This window comes from Polypterus senegalus, chromosome 9, assembly GCF_016835505.1.
Source record: "Polypterus senegalus isolate Bchr_013 chromosome 9, ASM1683550v1, whole genome shotgun sequence".
Taxonomy (NCBI): Eukaryota; Metazoa; Chordata; class Cladistia; order Polypteriformes; family Polypteridae; genus Polypterus; species Polypterus senegalus.
Genome location: NC_053162.1, coordinates 105207500 through 105224419, shown reverse-complemented (window position 1 = coordinate 105224419; position 16920 = coordinate 105207500). Strand labels below are relative to the sequence as shown.

Genomic DNA, 16920 nt, shown 5'->3' with positions numbered 1-16920 from the left:
AGCAAAGTAAAAGCATAGCTGGAAATATTCACCTGCCATGTACTGGAGTAAGGGTGTAACAGAATAAAGTAGCAGAGAAAAAATAATCCAGGCAATAATAATCGAGAAACACAGGATATTTAAGGGTCTTGTTGCCATGAAAAAATCCAGCAGCCCGATATGTCACAGGTAATCCAGACAGCCTAAACTAAATTGTACTATATTAATTTAACAATACCATTTACATCCAGAGATAAAAATAAAAATGGCAGAAGAAATACCAGAAAATAATGGAGAGTAGCAGCAGCCAGTTGTGCCAGTATTCACTTCTCTGGGAGCAAAGAAAAGTCGTCATCATTCTTCGTTGGCGTTTAGGCTCAGCACCAGCCTTGGAAGAAGGAGCACGTTTGGGAGCCATTGCAGGGGGTGAAAATTAAAGAGAAGTCCAACACAAAGAAACCACAAAAAAAAAATCACACACAGTACAGTGTAAAGTAAACCGCTCGGCGAGAAAGCTTGAAGCGAAATGGCTGTGACAGAGAGACAAGGGGAGGTGCTGTGGGATCTGGGCATCAGTCAAAGCACCAATCACGGGCCCGATTAGAAAGCGGGAAGCTGTGATTTGTCGTCTCCCTCCCATGTACCAATCACAGCCCGTGTTACAACACACTTAGTCACCAAACCTGTTTTGTTGTTCTTAGACTAGGAAATACTACTACTATACTTAACCAGCGAAGTCGTGAATCCGCGAAAAGTGAATCGCGAAGTAGCGAGGGATTACTGTATACACACTGATGTAGAAACTGACACATTTTAGGAAATTAAACTTAAGTTTTTATCAGATTGCCAATGGTTCAACTCACAGTCCTAATCACATATTAGATCTAAATATAACTTAAAGAATTGAAATTAAAAATGTAAATATTACAGTACTCCATTAAAAGAAGTTATTTCTGATCACTGCTTAATTACATTTGGTTTGGTTCTGCCCTTACAGAAACATTCACAGATTACAACAAAAACAGTGCAACATCTGGGGTCTCATGTATAAACGGTGCGTACGCACAGAAATCTTGCATAAGAACGTTTCCATGTTCAAATTGCGATGTATAAAACATACACTTGGCGTAAAGCCACGCTCTTTTCCACAGTATCTCATACCCTGTCGTACGCAAGTTCTCCGCTTGGTTTTGCAGACTGGCAGCACCCAGCGTCAAAGCAGTACTACTGTTCCTGTGTGGTTACCCTTTATTTCTTAGAACCACATTTCTGACGCGACTTTATAAATACACTGAAACTAACCGCATATTGTTTCTTAGTGTAATGCATCTGATTGTAATTAACTTGTAACAATATAATGGCCCAGGGAATAGCCATAGTATTCCAAATACCATAACTGCTTTAGTGTTGTTACTCTAACTGCACCATCTTCTTCTTGCAGCTGCTCCCTTTAAGGGTTGCCACAGTGGATCATCTTTTTTCACATTACTCTCACTGCACCACTCGGAGTATTTATATCACTGTATCTGAGTGGGGAATCGCAGCAGCAGTTGATTGGAAAGAGAATTATCGGTATACAGCATCAAGCACAGGCTGCCTCAACCACGGCAAAACGTTTCAAAGCCTTTCCTGTACGGACCTCGCGGTTCAGGAACAGTTTCATCCCAAGAACTATAAAACCACTCAATCAATTGCACCTTGTAGAACTGTTTGTACTTATAAGTACAATTACCCCACAGTAAACTTGCACTACAGTTATAATATTGCACAACCTGCACCACTTTATAAAGCGCGTATTTACATATGATGACAATATCATTCTTAAGATGAAATGCAGCAAAACATGTTGATTATATTATACAGATAAAACTTTAACTTCATTTAAATAATCTGCATTGTTAATAATTAAACATGTGAGGACACGGTGCCGCAGTGCTAGCAAGTTCACGTATAGTTCCTGCCTTGCACGCTGTATATTTGCTGAGGCTGGCGCGACACTGGAAGGATAGACGGATAGAATAATTAAACACATACTATGAAGATATTTCAGTTCCTTAAAAGCTTTGAAGAATCGTCGTTGTAAGCTTACAGATTGTGTGGTGATTGGGTATTTGGGGAAAGAAAAGTAAGGCAGGAATTGCAGGTTAGTATGTTTGAAAGAGACAGTACTGCTACAATAAATTATTTCATCGAAGGTCACACATGGCACAGCAGCATCTTGTGTGAGACATGAACAATCACTGCATCATTATGTTCCCATGTTTAATAACATGCTTTCATTCCAATCATCATGAAAATGATATCACATATACATCTCAGTAATTAATTATTCAGAGAGCTGTAATATCACGAATGTAATGGATTCTGTGTCCTGTCGGAGAAAGAGAATGAATGAAAGCATGTAGTGATTCACACACATAAGAGTACATTGAAGATCAAATGCAAAACAAAGCATTTAACGTGCTACTTTAGTTATGATAGGATTTGGGAAACTAGTAAATTAAACGATTTTAAGATGAAGTTTATGATGTTCTACTTTAATGACAAAATAAACTACGTGATTAAAGTGGAAATTTAAAGATTAAAGTTGAGATTTCGTGCTTTTATCCCCAATGTGTGCCTATTTTTTTTCTCTGTACCCTAATACGCTTTCATATGACACTCAGACGGTGGGCTTTGACTCGCCTTTTCACAGTGACTTTGATATGCAACTTCTTTTTTATTTTGGCATTGTGCGACTTTGTGAACTTGAGCTTTCCAGTTTCTCCAATATGCTATGTCACTCGATCAACTTCCTTTTGTTGTTTATTCCACTGTTTAAATCAACAAATAGTATTTTTTTTTCCTTTGCCTCCACTTGGTATTCACTGAAATTCTTATATTTTCCCCGTGCTTTTCTCATTGTCTTTTTACAGAATGCTGAGCTTAAGGGCTATTTATATTGATTTGCATATTCAAAGAGGCGTAATTCTGGGAGGAATTGGGACAGGACAGCATGCGTGTGCACATGCGTTACTTTTCACACTGACCGGGATTTATGGAGCGGAAGAACGTGGAAGTTGGAGTACGCGCAGATTCCTGCATCTGGATTTTTCTGTGCATAAGTGCATTTCGGCTTTTGTGCTTACGTCATGTTATAGTGCGAATTCTACGCGCGGCGTTATGCATGAGGCCCCTGAATTGTAACTCTACTTGAAAGTTATAAATATTTTGAGTAAAGTCAAGTGTATTTTCATGGAAAACAATTTATATCAGCTAAAATCAAATTATAATATGACTTGAGAGACTCTGGATACAGTGGCTCTCCTTAAAACAAAAGTAATCAAAGAGCATAGAAATTCACCCTAGTTTAAAAAGAGCACTCAGGCTCGTAAATAAGAGTGTCAAAAACTAGAGCATAGATGGAGAGCAACAAAGCTGCAGGTCTTTTGAATTGTATGGACAGGGAGTGATAAAAAATATTTAACAAGCTCTTTTAAAAGGCTGTTCAGACTACTATTTTAAAATACCAGATAATAACAAAAATCTACATGTACTGTTTAAAACAGTGTCTAATTTAACAAATGGAAATTCATAACTACATGGCAAAATACCAATATACATTAGCAGCACAGACTTGAACAACTTCTTCAAAAATACAAAATCTAATACCTAGGCATCAAATAGCAAACCCTGTCTCACCTTGCATAAAACACTTAAAAATTTAAAATATTTAACAGAACAGGAAGTCTTACCTTTAAATTCTAAAATGAAACATAGTACTTGTTCCTTAGATCCAGCACCAACAAAAGTAGTCAAAAGTCAATGGATGTTATGGCAGTACTTATTTTTAGCATTACCATTACTGAATGGTGCAGTTCCCGATGCACTAAAGTATCAGTTACCAAATCCTTAAGAAGCTAGACCTAGGCCCACATATACTTAATAATTATAGACCAATATCAAATTTACCCTTTCTTTCTAAAATACTTGAAAAAGTAGTTGCCAATCCGCTTCAGTCCCACATTACACATCACAGTTTATTTAAGTAATTCAAGTCTGGTAAAATGAGAGGCCATAGCAGCCTGCCTTATCTACCTAAAATCCAAAAATGCTATGGTAAAGTTTGTGATTCTTACGAAATGTCTGTCCCAAGTTTCAAAACAATACATCATCGAAGATAAAGTACAAATTTTCCCTGTAACCAATACATTTATAGAACAGTCAGTGGGTGTTGAATGAGAAGGAGGAGCATATATGATATTGTATCTTTTATTGGACTCAGTCGTTCAAATAAAATTTAAGTAAAATGTTAAATGAGTAGCCATCACACCATGATGATCTATTATTATCTGTATCTACATATTAGACTATTATCTAAATATTCTATCCACCTGTCTATCCTTCAAACGATGCTATTTACTCACAGCTGAACAGGCAAAAAATGCACACTAGATAAAAAAAAAAAACAACATGTCCTGTCAGCCTGCTGAACCATTGTTTCTTGTACTGAAGATGATGATGATATACCCCTGCCCTCTTTAGATACTTCTATGTTCGAAATAAACAAAATTTTAAAATTATGCTCTAATTACAGTTGTCAAGTGTTTTGACATAACATAACCAAGTACATTACAAAATTGTTTAAAAAAAGAAAAAATCTGTAATTGTGCCAAAGGGAAAAAAAAAGTTAAGGGTGTATGGTCAAAATATACCAAAAGTAAAAAAATAACAAAAAATAAAAACAATAAAAATAAATACAAAACATGACATGACATGCCAAATGAGTGTTTTTGCCAAAATATTTTTTAAAAATTACTTCTTGAAAATGGCTGCATTGAATGTAAACACAGAAGATGTAATTTTCACAATGCTGCGTGTTAGAACTGAAGATCTGCCTCTCCCCCGAAATGCATACATTTTGCATGTTTTTACCACATAAATGAAATTTTTTGTTTCTTTTAACAATAGACGTTTTCACATCCTATGGCACTGTCTGGCATATATCACTTATCAGTGCTGCGGAGTTTGAATATTTAATACAGTGGTACCTCGGTATACGTCCTTAATCCGTTCCAGGTCCTTGGACTTATACCAAACAGGACATACTGTATACCAAACACATTTTTCTCATAAGAAATAATGGGAAAATGATTATTCCGTTCCCATGAAAAAAAATCCTATAGCTATTGGCATATTATACATTGATGGGGTTGTATAAAATAATTTAAACGCTGCTTAATACTAAAATACATAAATACAAAAGCAATTAGATGAAATAAATGAAAATTTTACCTCACTTTACTTTTTAATAACGTCCGTTTTTCACAATCGTAGATACCGTCGTTCTCAGCAAACGGTATGCAACAGCCATGTCCCGGATACACATGCCACCTTCATGCTTTTCAACAATCAATTCAAATTTACGTGAAAAAACACAAAATCACGTTGTGATGATGTGGGTTTGCTGTATGCTCCCGTCTGCTGTTGGTGAGCCCATCAACCCTACACCGTTGGTAATGTGCCTCACTGCTAAGCTCATCGGTAACAACAAAGCAAGGGGATGGTGAAAAAGTGCAAAGTGCTTTTATTAAAACAATCAACAAAACAAGGTGTTCAAATTTAAGTCCAGTCTCCAAAGTTCTAATAAATAATCCATAAAATCAGAAGTGAAACATGGAGGTTAAAAACAATAGAAAAAAGTCTTCTTAAAAGCGTGGTTAAAATACAACAGGAAGCATTCTTTAAAAAAAACAAAAGCCGGTGCCTTTTTACCTGGCGGCCCCCCTGCTTCCCAACAGGGGAGTCGCCCTACTTGCAGCTGACCTTAACTCTGCCTACTTCAGCTACATCATGCGCGCATGCGCTCTCTCTTGCTCACTCTCTCAACCTATTATACATTCTTTCTTTTTCCTCCCCTTCTAGCCGACTCGTGATTCTATTTATCAAGATAAGCAGCCCCAGGAACAATCACGAATGCGGATGGTCTATCACCTGTGCACTTTGGTGAGAAACGCCCACATCGCGAATCAACCTGAGAATCTTCAGCCACACAACCACCATGCTCCCTCACCAAGTCACGATGATTATTTATTTTAAAGCTGGCCTTTGACAGGAGCTGTGGACCCCCTATACCACACGTGAAAATTCACAGAGTTGCGGGTTGTTCACTGAATGCTAGCAACTGGCGCACTGACGCTTGAGGGCAGTCGTGGCTTTGTCTCGAGAGAGGTAAACAAGGGTAGCACACGAGTCGTATTCCAAGCAAAATTTTTTGTGTCCAAACAGGACGTATAACAAGTTGGACTTATTCCAAAGCAGATGTATACCGAGGTACCACTGTATTTAATTTCTCTATTAAAGCATGAGATTAAAAATATATTTTGGCTACCACTACAGAGCAAATGGGGTAAGCAGCATTTAAAAAATATTTTTGTTTGGAGCATTCCTTAAAATATGTTGTTTCCATTAATATCATTACTAAGCAACAGCTAATTAAAGAGAGCAAGGTAGAGAAAGTACAATGCAAGACATTTACATCTGAAGGATGCAAACCATCACCATCATCAAAATCCCAGCTAATATAGGTATATATTTTTTTGCCAATAGCACACACCCCATGCTGAGTATTCACATAAGGTTTATTTTAGTGCTAGGAGGCTCTCAATATTATAATACATACTATTTTAACATTTTTTGCATGCCTTGCAGCAGATGTTCAAGTGACACATTCAGTTCTATTTGAATGACCTCTTATGTGTAAATAAGGAATTTGCGAGTGTTTAAAATGAAGCACATGGTTTCTTGCAGACAGTAAGTGCATCACTAAAGTAGTTCTCTCATGTGACATTTTCTCTCTCTTCATTAGTATATCACATTAACCATGGCTACATGCATTTGTTAATTTTTCAGGTGAGATTTGCTGAATATTCAGATTGGATTCTTACTTTTCCTCTCCCCCCAACCCGGATAAAATCCAGAATTTTTTGCCTTGTATCGACTTATTACTGATAATGTGTATCAGATCAGTGCCATCATCAGCAATTGATCATAATAATAATATTGGGCTGGGAAGGTGGTGTAGTGATAGTACTACTGTCTCACTGTGAAGGAGACAGGTGTTTGCATCCTTGTGAAGTCTGCATGTTCTCCCCGGGTGCTCCAGTTTCCTCCCATAGTCCAAAAGTATGTAACTTAGGTGGCTTGGCATTGTGCAGACAGTGTTTGTGTGTGTTTATGATGGACTGGCACGCCACCTTGAGACTGTTCCTGCTTGCTGAAATAGGCTCCTGCAACTCTGCAACCCTGCCTTAGAAAAGTGGGTAAGGAAGATGGGTGAAAGAATAGAACAGAATACAATTATGGGCATTCACAACAAGAATTCTGACTAGCCAAAGTGAATAGTTTAGAAATCTGAGTAGTCAAAATAAAATATCAAACATATGATTACGTAAAAGATGCTAAATAACTCAGGTGTAAACATTTCTCTAAATAATTCTATATATGATTTAGTGTAATAGCACATAGTTCAGAGAATTGGAATTTAATCATGTTCTAATTAAAAAGAAAACATCCTTTACTTTTAAATGTCAAGGCCAAACTATGACATACATAATATGATGATGCAGAAAACTGCATGATTGTACAGAAAGAGAAGCCTAAATATTTTTTAAGGTTATGGAGAATATCAGAAGTCTTTCTGACACATGAGATGTTTTGTCAAGTGTGGTGCTATGGTAAGCAAGACACGAAAAACCTGTATTTTGGCAGTTGCTGCACTTTTTGTATGCTGCTTGTTGCAAGAAACAACTGTAACTGTTATTTGCATTTTTATTGTTCTTTTCTGACTCTACCATTAACACTGCTTAGTCAATCAATAGCTGCTCAACAATCTTGTCTAAAGCTATAACATCTTCTATCAGTTTATAACCATTAGGCAATTCAGTAATGTACCAATGATGAGCCAAACATCTCTATATTTGACATTACCTTCCACATACATAAATAAATGAATCTGCCAATCATAAATATCCTTAAACCAAAATAATGCCAGACTAAAAAAATTTTTCAAGTTTCTAAAAGTACCTTGGGGTCTCAGAGGTTGCGTAATCACCATCGGCATTCTAACAGGAGTAGTCTGTAGAGTAGGCTGTCTTTTAATGGCCTGTGAAGATTACATGCAACATATGTTATTCCACTGAATAGTATTTTGGGGTGAGAACAAGTAAATAACCTACTAAATGCATTTTAATGATCATTTTGAAAAGATAACAATTTCTCAGATAGATAAGATAAGCTATGAACGTTCCACAAATAGACTATTTACTCCTAAAATAATTATATAATAACCAATCCATGTGGCATATTAGCAGTTTACATATACTATACATTTTGATTTTATCTTAACTGCAGGATTTCATTTATTATGGATGTAAGAAACTGAATGTTTTAAAAGAAATATTTGATTTACTAATATTTTACATTAAAAAAAAAATAAGAACAATTTCAATAAACAATGAAGCCACCTGGTATTTTCTTCAGTTAAAGACATTAGCAAATTATAAAGTCAAAGCAAATTAATATATGATAACTAAATGACTCAAAAAATTTTCACTACATGAAAATAAAAATTGAGCTATACAAAGTGCTGTATTCTCATTTACATTTCAATGAGAAAGGAGAGTTTTCCTGAAATATACACAAGATGTCAGATGGTATATCAATATCTTAGGTTAGCAAATTAATGACTATGATAGTTATGACTTGCTGTATCTTTGACCATTTATAAATAATTCACTCTATTATAAAGCACAATAATTAAGTAATAATTTAGAATGTAATTACATCTACTAATAAAAAAAAATACTTCAGTTGAAACTACCACAAATAAATAAGATTATCATCATAAAAGGCAGCAAATTGGGACCTATTGCTTTCAGTTTTTTTTTAATATGTTAGTATTACAAACAATGCCATTTCTGAAAAAAACTATTATTATAACTAAGCACCTAGATCATTTAAAGCAATAATGTACAAACCTGAACATTTCCAAAAAAATAAAGAAATACAGATGTGTAGCAAACACTACAGGTCAAAAAATATTACAGTAATCCCTCGCTATATCGTGCTTCGACTTTCGCGGCTTCACTCTATCGCGGATTTTATATGTAAGCATATTTAAATATATATCGCAGATTTTTCTCTGGTTCGCAGGTTTCTGCGGACAATGGGTCTTTTTACTTCTGGTACATGCTTCCTCAGTTGGTTTGCCCAGTTGATTTCATACAAGGGATGCTATTGGCGGATGGCTGAGAAGCTACCCAATTAGAGCAAGCGGTTAAGTGCTGGGTGCTGATTGGCTCAGCAACAGAACGCAGAATTCAATTCCGCTTTGCGTTAACCAGGAAATCTTGTCTCGCTCATTCAGCATCAACGTGTTTCACTGTATAAAGTGAAGTAAAGTGAAGTAAGCTTCGTCAATGAGCTGCTCGATGCCCACTCCGAGACGCTGAGCAACGAAGATCTGGCCGAGATGACCAAGTTAACGAGCGAGGAAGATAAGGAACAAGAGGACCCAGCACAGGAAGATGATGTATGAATGGCAAAAGATCTCCAGATAACGGTTGAAGAATTGGACCTACAAATGATTAGTTCGTTGCAATTCAGAAATTCTCTTGATGATGCCACAGAAGTGTTTTAAAACCTCCCAACACTAATCAAAAAGCAGCGCCAGCAACTTCCCATAACGATGTTCCTTACCAGCAAAATACCGCCTAGTACGCTTTCAGTGGAAGAAGAAACTCCAGACGACAATGGCGGTGCTACACAGTCACATAAAAAGACTCCTTTAGAAGAGATGTAACGCAATCCTTTGTTAAAATTAAACTCATCATTATCGGACAAGTCGTCGTGTCATTGGTGATGAGTACCCATAACTAATTTTCCACGTACTTAGTACATGTACATACGTTTAGTGTAACTGTACACACATTTTACTGTATACAATTTTTCTTGCATTGTACGTATTTATTGCTGGTGGCCTGTCTATCGTAATGGCTGTAACATAGTGATATTGGAGACGCTCAATGTCTTTAAAATACCATTTAGGTTTTACTGAATATAAACAGTGTGTTTACATACATAATTTCAACAAATCTTACCTAATATCTAAGAGAATATAAAGGGTTTATGCTGTATAACTATGCTGGAAATGTTTATAAGAGTGTGGGAGATTTTCACCTTTTGCAGGGGGTTCTGGAATGCAACCCCCACGATTGAGGAGGGATCGCTGTATTTAGTTTGTTTTTTTACAAAAACCATTAATATATATAATATATAACTAAGGATACAATTATAAACTAAATAACTGGGAAATCATAACCATTGTAGCACTGTTTTAGAAACCTATCTATCACATACACACAATTAATGTAAAATTTCAATCGGTTTCAAATTAACCACTTTACAATACTACTTACCAACTGAGATCCTTGACTATGAACAGTGACTTGTGAATGCTGCACTATATTTGGTAAAGTTGTAGTTACACTGTTGGGGTGTCCAATTCTTACAGTTTGTCCAGCATAAACAGCAGAGACTGTCCCAGATGTGGTTTGGGAAGCAGGCTGAGGAACTTGCACTGGTTTGACTTGTTGAGGCTGCTGAGTTTGCATCAGAGACTGTTGACTGTTTAATAGTGACTGCCTCAATGCTGGTAAACTTTTCTGCAAAAAAAAAAAAAAAATAGTGTGTAGAATAAACATATAGTAGAATTAACATCTTCCTGAACCTGTACTATTAAAACTATTTGTATGAGAACCCAGTTTATATCTATATAATATTATTAATTATCATTTGCAAATTCCTTAGTATTACTTACTTGAAAGCATACGTTTAAGATAAGACACAACAACTGAGATTAACTTTAGTAAGACAGTTATATGTGATCACTACTTTGATATGTACAACAATGTGATTTAAAGAAGCATTACCTGAACATCTAGAAGGAGATAGAATAGGTAACTTAGGCGTGAGACCTACTGATATTTCTTTAAATTACTATGTTTCATTTAACATATGAAAACAGCAGAAAAGAGTGCTTAAAATTTGATCTATACTAATAAAAGGAAAAGCCCTCACTCACTGACTCACTCACTGACTCATCACTAATTCTCCAACTTCCCGTGTAGGTAGAAGGCTGAAATTTGGCAGGCTTATTCCTTACAGCTTACTTACAAAAGTTGGGCAGGTTTCATTTCGAAATTCTACGCATAAGGGTCATAACTGGAAGCTATTTTTCCCCATATAATGTAATGGAGTCTTGAGTTGGAGATGGCCGTGGGGGGCGGAGTTTCGTGTGACATCATCACGCCTACTACGTAAGTACGTAGAGCACAAGGAAGAACTCCAAACAGCGATCAGCACAAAACGCCATTTCACAATTGAGAAGGCAGAAAAACATTATGAAGCAAATGATGCATACAAGCATATTCAGAAGTACAGCTACTGCGGAAACAAAGCATGGCGTGAACCGTAAGTTTATATTAAATTAAGTTCATAGGCTACCACTAGCGTTTGTAATTTAGTGCCTGCCCATATAAGGCCGTCCATCAGCGGCAATCCAATACAAACACTGCCGGTAAATATTCACGTGTGAAGGACTGTGCTTATGCAGAGGAAGATGAGATGGTCAGGGTGGTGTTTGGCACAAACTCATTGAAACTGCGAGAGAAAGTTTTAAGTGCTGGGTCTTAGCTGACATTACGAGATGGCACCAGTACAGCTGGGAACCTTCGATGCAAGAACACCAAGCGGCTCCGTGAACTGGCGCAGTGCACAGACAAAAGCAACAGTTCCAAAGAGTGCTGAACAAAACCGAATTACACAATTGAGAAGGCAGCAAAAAAATATGAAGCGTCTTATACATAGAATCATATTCATAAGTGCAGCTACTGCGGAAACAAAGCACACGGTGGAAAAAGTGAATGTCCTGCTAAAGGAAGACAGTGTAAAAAAAACCGTGCATGCAGTTTGTCACATCACAGATAAAAGGAAGACGAGCTGTTTATTGATGCAGTAAGGAACTAATCGATGAATGAAACCTCTTATCTTTACAGCGATTGACAAACACGGAATGTAACTTGAACACATCCTACAAATACGAGCCTGATTGAAAGAAATAATGATAATCAAATCCTTGATGACAGCAACATTCAATAACACTCACAAAACAATTACTGTATATTGACAATCATGTTACGTTATTTTTAAAATGTTCCCTTTTCTTTTCATAACTTCTACTTCTCCACTGCGACACGGGTATATATATAAATGTATATATATACCCGATCTACAATACATACTTTAGCATAGACAAGCCACACGCTGTGGCTAATTGTAGAGTCTTAAGCCTCTAACGCCGACATTCGAGGTTCGATTCGAGAGGGATGTACTGACTATGTACGCTGCTACCGATTCATTTTACCTTCATCTCCTTGGTTTGGGACGTATGAAAAATATTAGGTTAGCAGAATCATGTTACGTTATTTTTAAAATTTTCCCTTTCTTAGCACAAGCACAGCTGAGAAGCTTCGATGCATGTACTCCATAACGCGTTAAAAAATAACGCATTTAATCACACTTTCAATTCCAAGCAAACGGGAACTTTTGTCAATGCATGATTTCCTGGTACATCCATTACACTGATGCACACATCACAGCTACAAAAATGTTAGAGTCGGAATAAAGCGCGTTCCTACGACTGATCATTTCGACTTCCGAGCAAGCCTTGATAAAAGCATGGTTTTGTGCACACTGAAAAGCAAGCAAAATTAGATGCATTACAGAAAGCGGACTTTGTGGCTCTTACTGGGGATCATTGGACTTCCGTGACCGTTAGTAATTCTAAATACATCTAATTACAAAATGTTCAATGATCACACTGTTTTAGCCTAATGTACAAAATAATTTTGGCTAATGTTACTCAGAGTTTAAAGAGTAAGCTGGTCAAATTACCTTTTATGTTTCTGACTTATTTTTTAAGAAGAAAAACTGCACTTTATGGTGAAATTTTGGTTATTATTATTTAAAGACAATACTATTCTGAAAATGTACTTAAAGTACTTAAACTACCACTTTATTTTTAAGTCTGCCCAATTTTAACCAGGGATGATATTTTTGTTTCTGTTTTGAATTCAAATGCAGTTTAAAGGGTTTTTTTCAGAAATTAAAACAGCTTCAGTTTACAATATTCATGTCCATGTCTATTATTTGATTCTGTCGCCCACTAAAACCCTTTTAAATAAAAAAAAAACATTTGCGATTTGGGGCAAATTTACATGTGCGATTACATACGATTAATCAAGATTAATTCTTACACAGCCTCTAATTAATTGGATTAATTTTTTAATCGAGTCCCACCCCTAATATATATATATATATATATGTAGATATATATATGTAGATTTGTATATATATGTGTATATACAGTATATATGTAGATATGTATATGTTGTATATACAGTATGTATATATATGTGTGTGTATATATACAGTATGTGTATATATATGTATGTGTGTATATGTGTGTATATATATATATATATATATATATATATATATATATATATATATATGCCAGCAGCACTCACATCAATGACAAAACAATTACATTAACAATCATCTTACGTTATTTTTAAAATGTTTGCTTTTCTTTTTCATAACTTCTTTAACACACTACTTCTCCGCTGCGAAGCGCGGGTATTCTGCTAGTATTAAATAACAAGAAGTCTCACAAATATTTTAATTAAACAAGATTGTTTTCCTGTTCAGACATTTTTGCTTTTTACAGGGATACAAAAAAAAAATACAAAACAATAATTAATGTTTGTCAATTACCTACATAAAAACCAGAGAAAAGGACAAACATTTTTCAATATAAATACAGTTAAAATAATACACATACCTTGAGAAAAGGAACAAGGTATGGCTGTGGTGATGATTTTAATTCTGACTGAAGTCTGTTTGTGAACTCCTCAGGTTCAATTTTTGCATCCTGAAAATGTTTAACAAAGTTTAATAGAACAATGGTTACAAAAATTTATTTTGAAATATATGAAATACAATTTTAACACTCAAACATCCAACATGAGAAATGAAGGTTTAATACGAGGGATATTCAGAAAAAAAGGTTACAACAGCTGTTAAAAATCGAAAAATGAATATATTTCAACCAAATTTACAGGGTATGTTCCAAAATATGTGTTTATTTCTCAACATAATCGCCGTCAACTTCGATGCACTTCTTTAGCGTGGGCACCAGCTTTTTTTATACCCTCGTCGAATACGCTCCGCTCCACCTCCGAAAGCCACTTCTCCACTGTCTCCTTCACCTCCTCATCATTATAAAAACGTTTCCCACCCAAGAATTCTTTCCATAAGTTTCCACAAGCTGACGATGGATCTCGGCCGCAGATTCGCGACGCAAAGTGAGGAACTTGATGACCGAATGAATCTCGCATAAGCGATATGTGGAGCAAACGGCCTCAGCAGAGGTTGACGAACTCGCTTGCTGTGATGACATTTCACAACTGACTGACGTGGTCCTGGGCTTATTTTGACCGTTAGGACCCCCCTACATGCAGGTATGCCAACCTTCGAAAAAAAAAATTCCCTGAACCCTCCAGGGCAATTGTAACCTTTTTTTCAGGATATCCCTCGTAGCAATTAAGCAAAAACACTGCATGAAATACACAAAAACAGGGATTAAAATTATGTTAAGTCAAACATCTGAACTTCTGTAGAACGACATTCTGTTGTGATGCTATGGAAAGAAAAAATTGCATGTCCTCTGCAATTATGTAAATATAAATGTATTTTTTTATCTGTTGCACCTCTACATGACAACCACCTTTCAAATCTACCCAGTATTTAATGTCTGGAAAATTTCCGGGATTAAAACACTTAGAGAACTGCATCAGCAACACGATATTTCCATAATTTTCAAATTACAAAATTTGCCAAAAGGAACCTGCCCAATTTTCCCCACCTATTTTTATTCCAGAGGACATGTTTATCAGTTTTAAAGACTCGGACAGTATCTCTATAATATATAAAAACATTTTAAAGTCCCTTCCTTTAGTACTAGGGTGTTGTTACTACATTCATAATGGCTCACATGGTACAAGTCAAGTAAAATGACACCTTTTACTGGCTAAATAAAAAAAGATTACAATATGCAAGCTTTCGAGGCAACTCAGGCCCATTCATCAGGCAAGATGTAATACTTTCGAAGAGTATGTTGGGGAAAAGACATTTCGGTTAATATTTCAGAAAAGGATGGAAGACAGCCATGTACAGAACACACTCTAACTCCATATGTGCATTTAATCATTCAACTTAAAATCTTTTATTCATTACATTTATCTCTATTAAATTAGTCAAAAATGTATCCAGGGCAAGATTCAAGCCGTGAACATTGCAATTTAGCTCCAGCCTCACTGAGCTACATGTTTTGTGTGTGCACCAAATTAACATTATTCCAGACAATCTTTGAAATCTTTCAATGCCTATCAGACAGCCTTGCTGTCACAATCACTCCTAACTCATTAACAAATGTGTTTGGTGTCCTCACAGATGGGCTTAAAGTGGAGAAGGACAAGCAAACTGTAATTGCCTTTACTCTACTTCTAGCACATAGACTAATCTTGAACAACTAGAAGAATCCCAGCCTTTTTAATTTAGTGGGTAACTGATGTTTATAAAAATAGATACAATCAAATTCTCACTTAATAGGATCTGTTCAAAACATTTTAAAAATATGGCAGGATCTAGTCAGTGACATTTTAGAATAAGAAGCTATGTCGGGGCAGAAAAGGATACTCTTCCTTCATTGCTGCTTTTAAGATTTGCTCTTGTTGTTTGTTCTCCTCTCCTTCTCTTCAGTGGGGGTTGAACTTTGGTTTGTTAAGCTTGAGTTGATTGTATGGAATGTTATTTTCTTCAAATAAAGTCAATAAATATATAAATACATACATATATATATATATATATATATATATATATATACACAAACACATTTATTTTAAATATGATGATATCTTATTTTTATTTGGTTTGCTTAATTATTAGAAGATTTTTAAATGTTGAAGCTTATTTTAAAATAACTGTGTAATGAAAGGTTAACTAGTATTTCTGAAATAACAAATATTCTTGCCATCACCAAGACATTGTTGCCAACGGTAAAAAAAAAAACATTTACATTAAAAATAAATGATTTTAAAAAGTTTTAGAATAATACAAATTAAATTGTGGTGTGCAGTTTTATTACAAAACATAAAAGTAAAAATGAACACTTTAACAATAAGGTGTAATTTGCTGCCATCTACAGGTGCTGTTTACATATTACAATAAAAAATTCATTGAAGTATTTTACACTCTGATAGATCTCTTAAATTGTTCTGAAGTATTTCCCAGATACTTTTAGATGAATGAACAGATCAGCTAACATTTACACTTCATTTCAGTATTATTTGATGTATAGTATTTTTAATCCTTTATTTCATGGCACATGAAAAATTCCTTATAAGACTACATTCAACATTACCTGGTCCAAGGTTTATAATAATATCACTTATGGATCTCTTGTGCATAAGTTCATACAAATTAGGAACACTACATTACATTATTAATTTAATTCACATTTTCCTCACTTTGCATAATGATAATGAGGAGGAGGATGGCGACAAATTTTATTTATACTGTGCGCTTCTCATGCTGAAAGTATTTAAAATGAAAGATATGTCAGAAACTAATTTCTGGGGGATTTAAAAGTATCATTCAAAATTTAATACAGTTTAATCAAAGAAACATTACTAACCAACTAAATATGACAAAATATAAAAGGTAACTGAATGTACATATTTGGCTAATGTGTTACTGTTTCATCACTTATGTATTTTGAAT

General features: G+C 35.3%; 1 protein-coding gene across 2 annotated transcripts in view; it reads right to left on the bottom strand.

The window, feature by feature from the left end:
- Positions 1-16920, bottom strand: part of LOC120535613 (transcription initiation factor TFIID subunit 4-like) — a 472321-nt gene that overhangs the window by 320978 nt on the left and 134423 nt on the right. For both annotated transcript variants that reach the window (XM_039763563.1, XM_039763564.1), the window contains exons 6-8: positions 13922-14011; positions 10437-10682; positions 8044-8122 (exon numbers count right to left, since the gene is read on the bottom strand). In XM_039763563.1, the coding sequence (XP_039619497.1) occupies positions 8044-8122; positions 10437-10682; positions 13922-14011 (415 nt within the window). The remainder of the gene's footprint in view (positions 1-8043; positions 8123-10436; positions 10683-13921; positions 14012-16920) is intronic.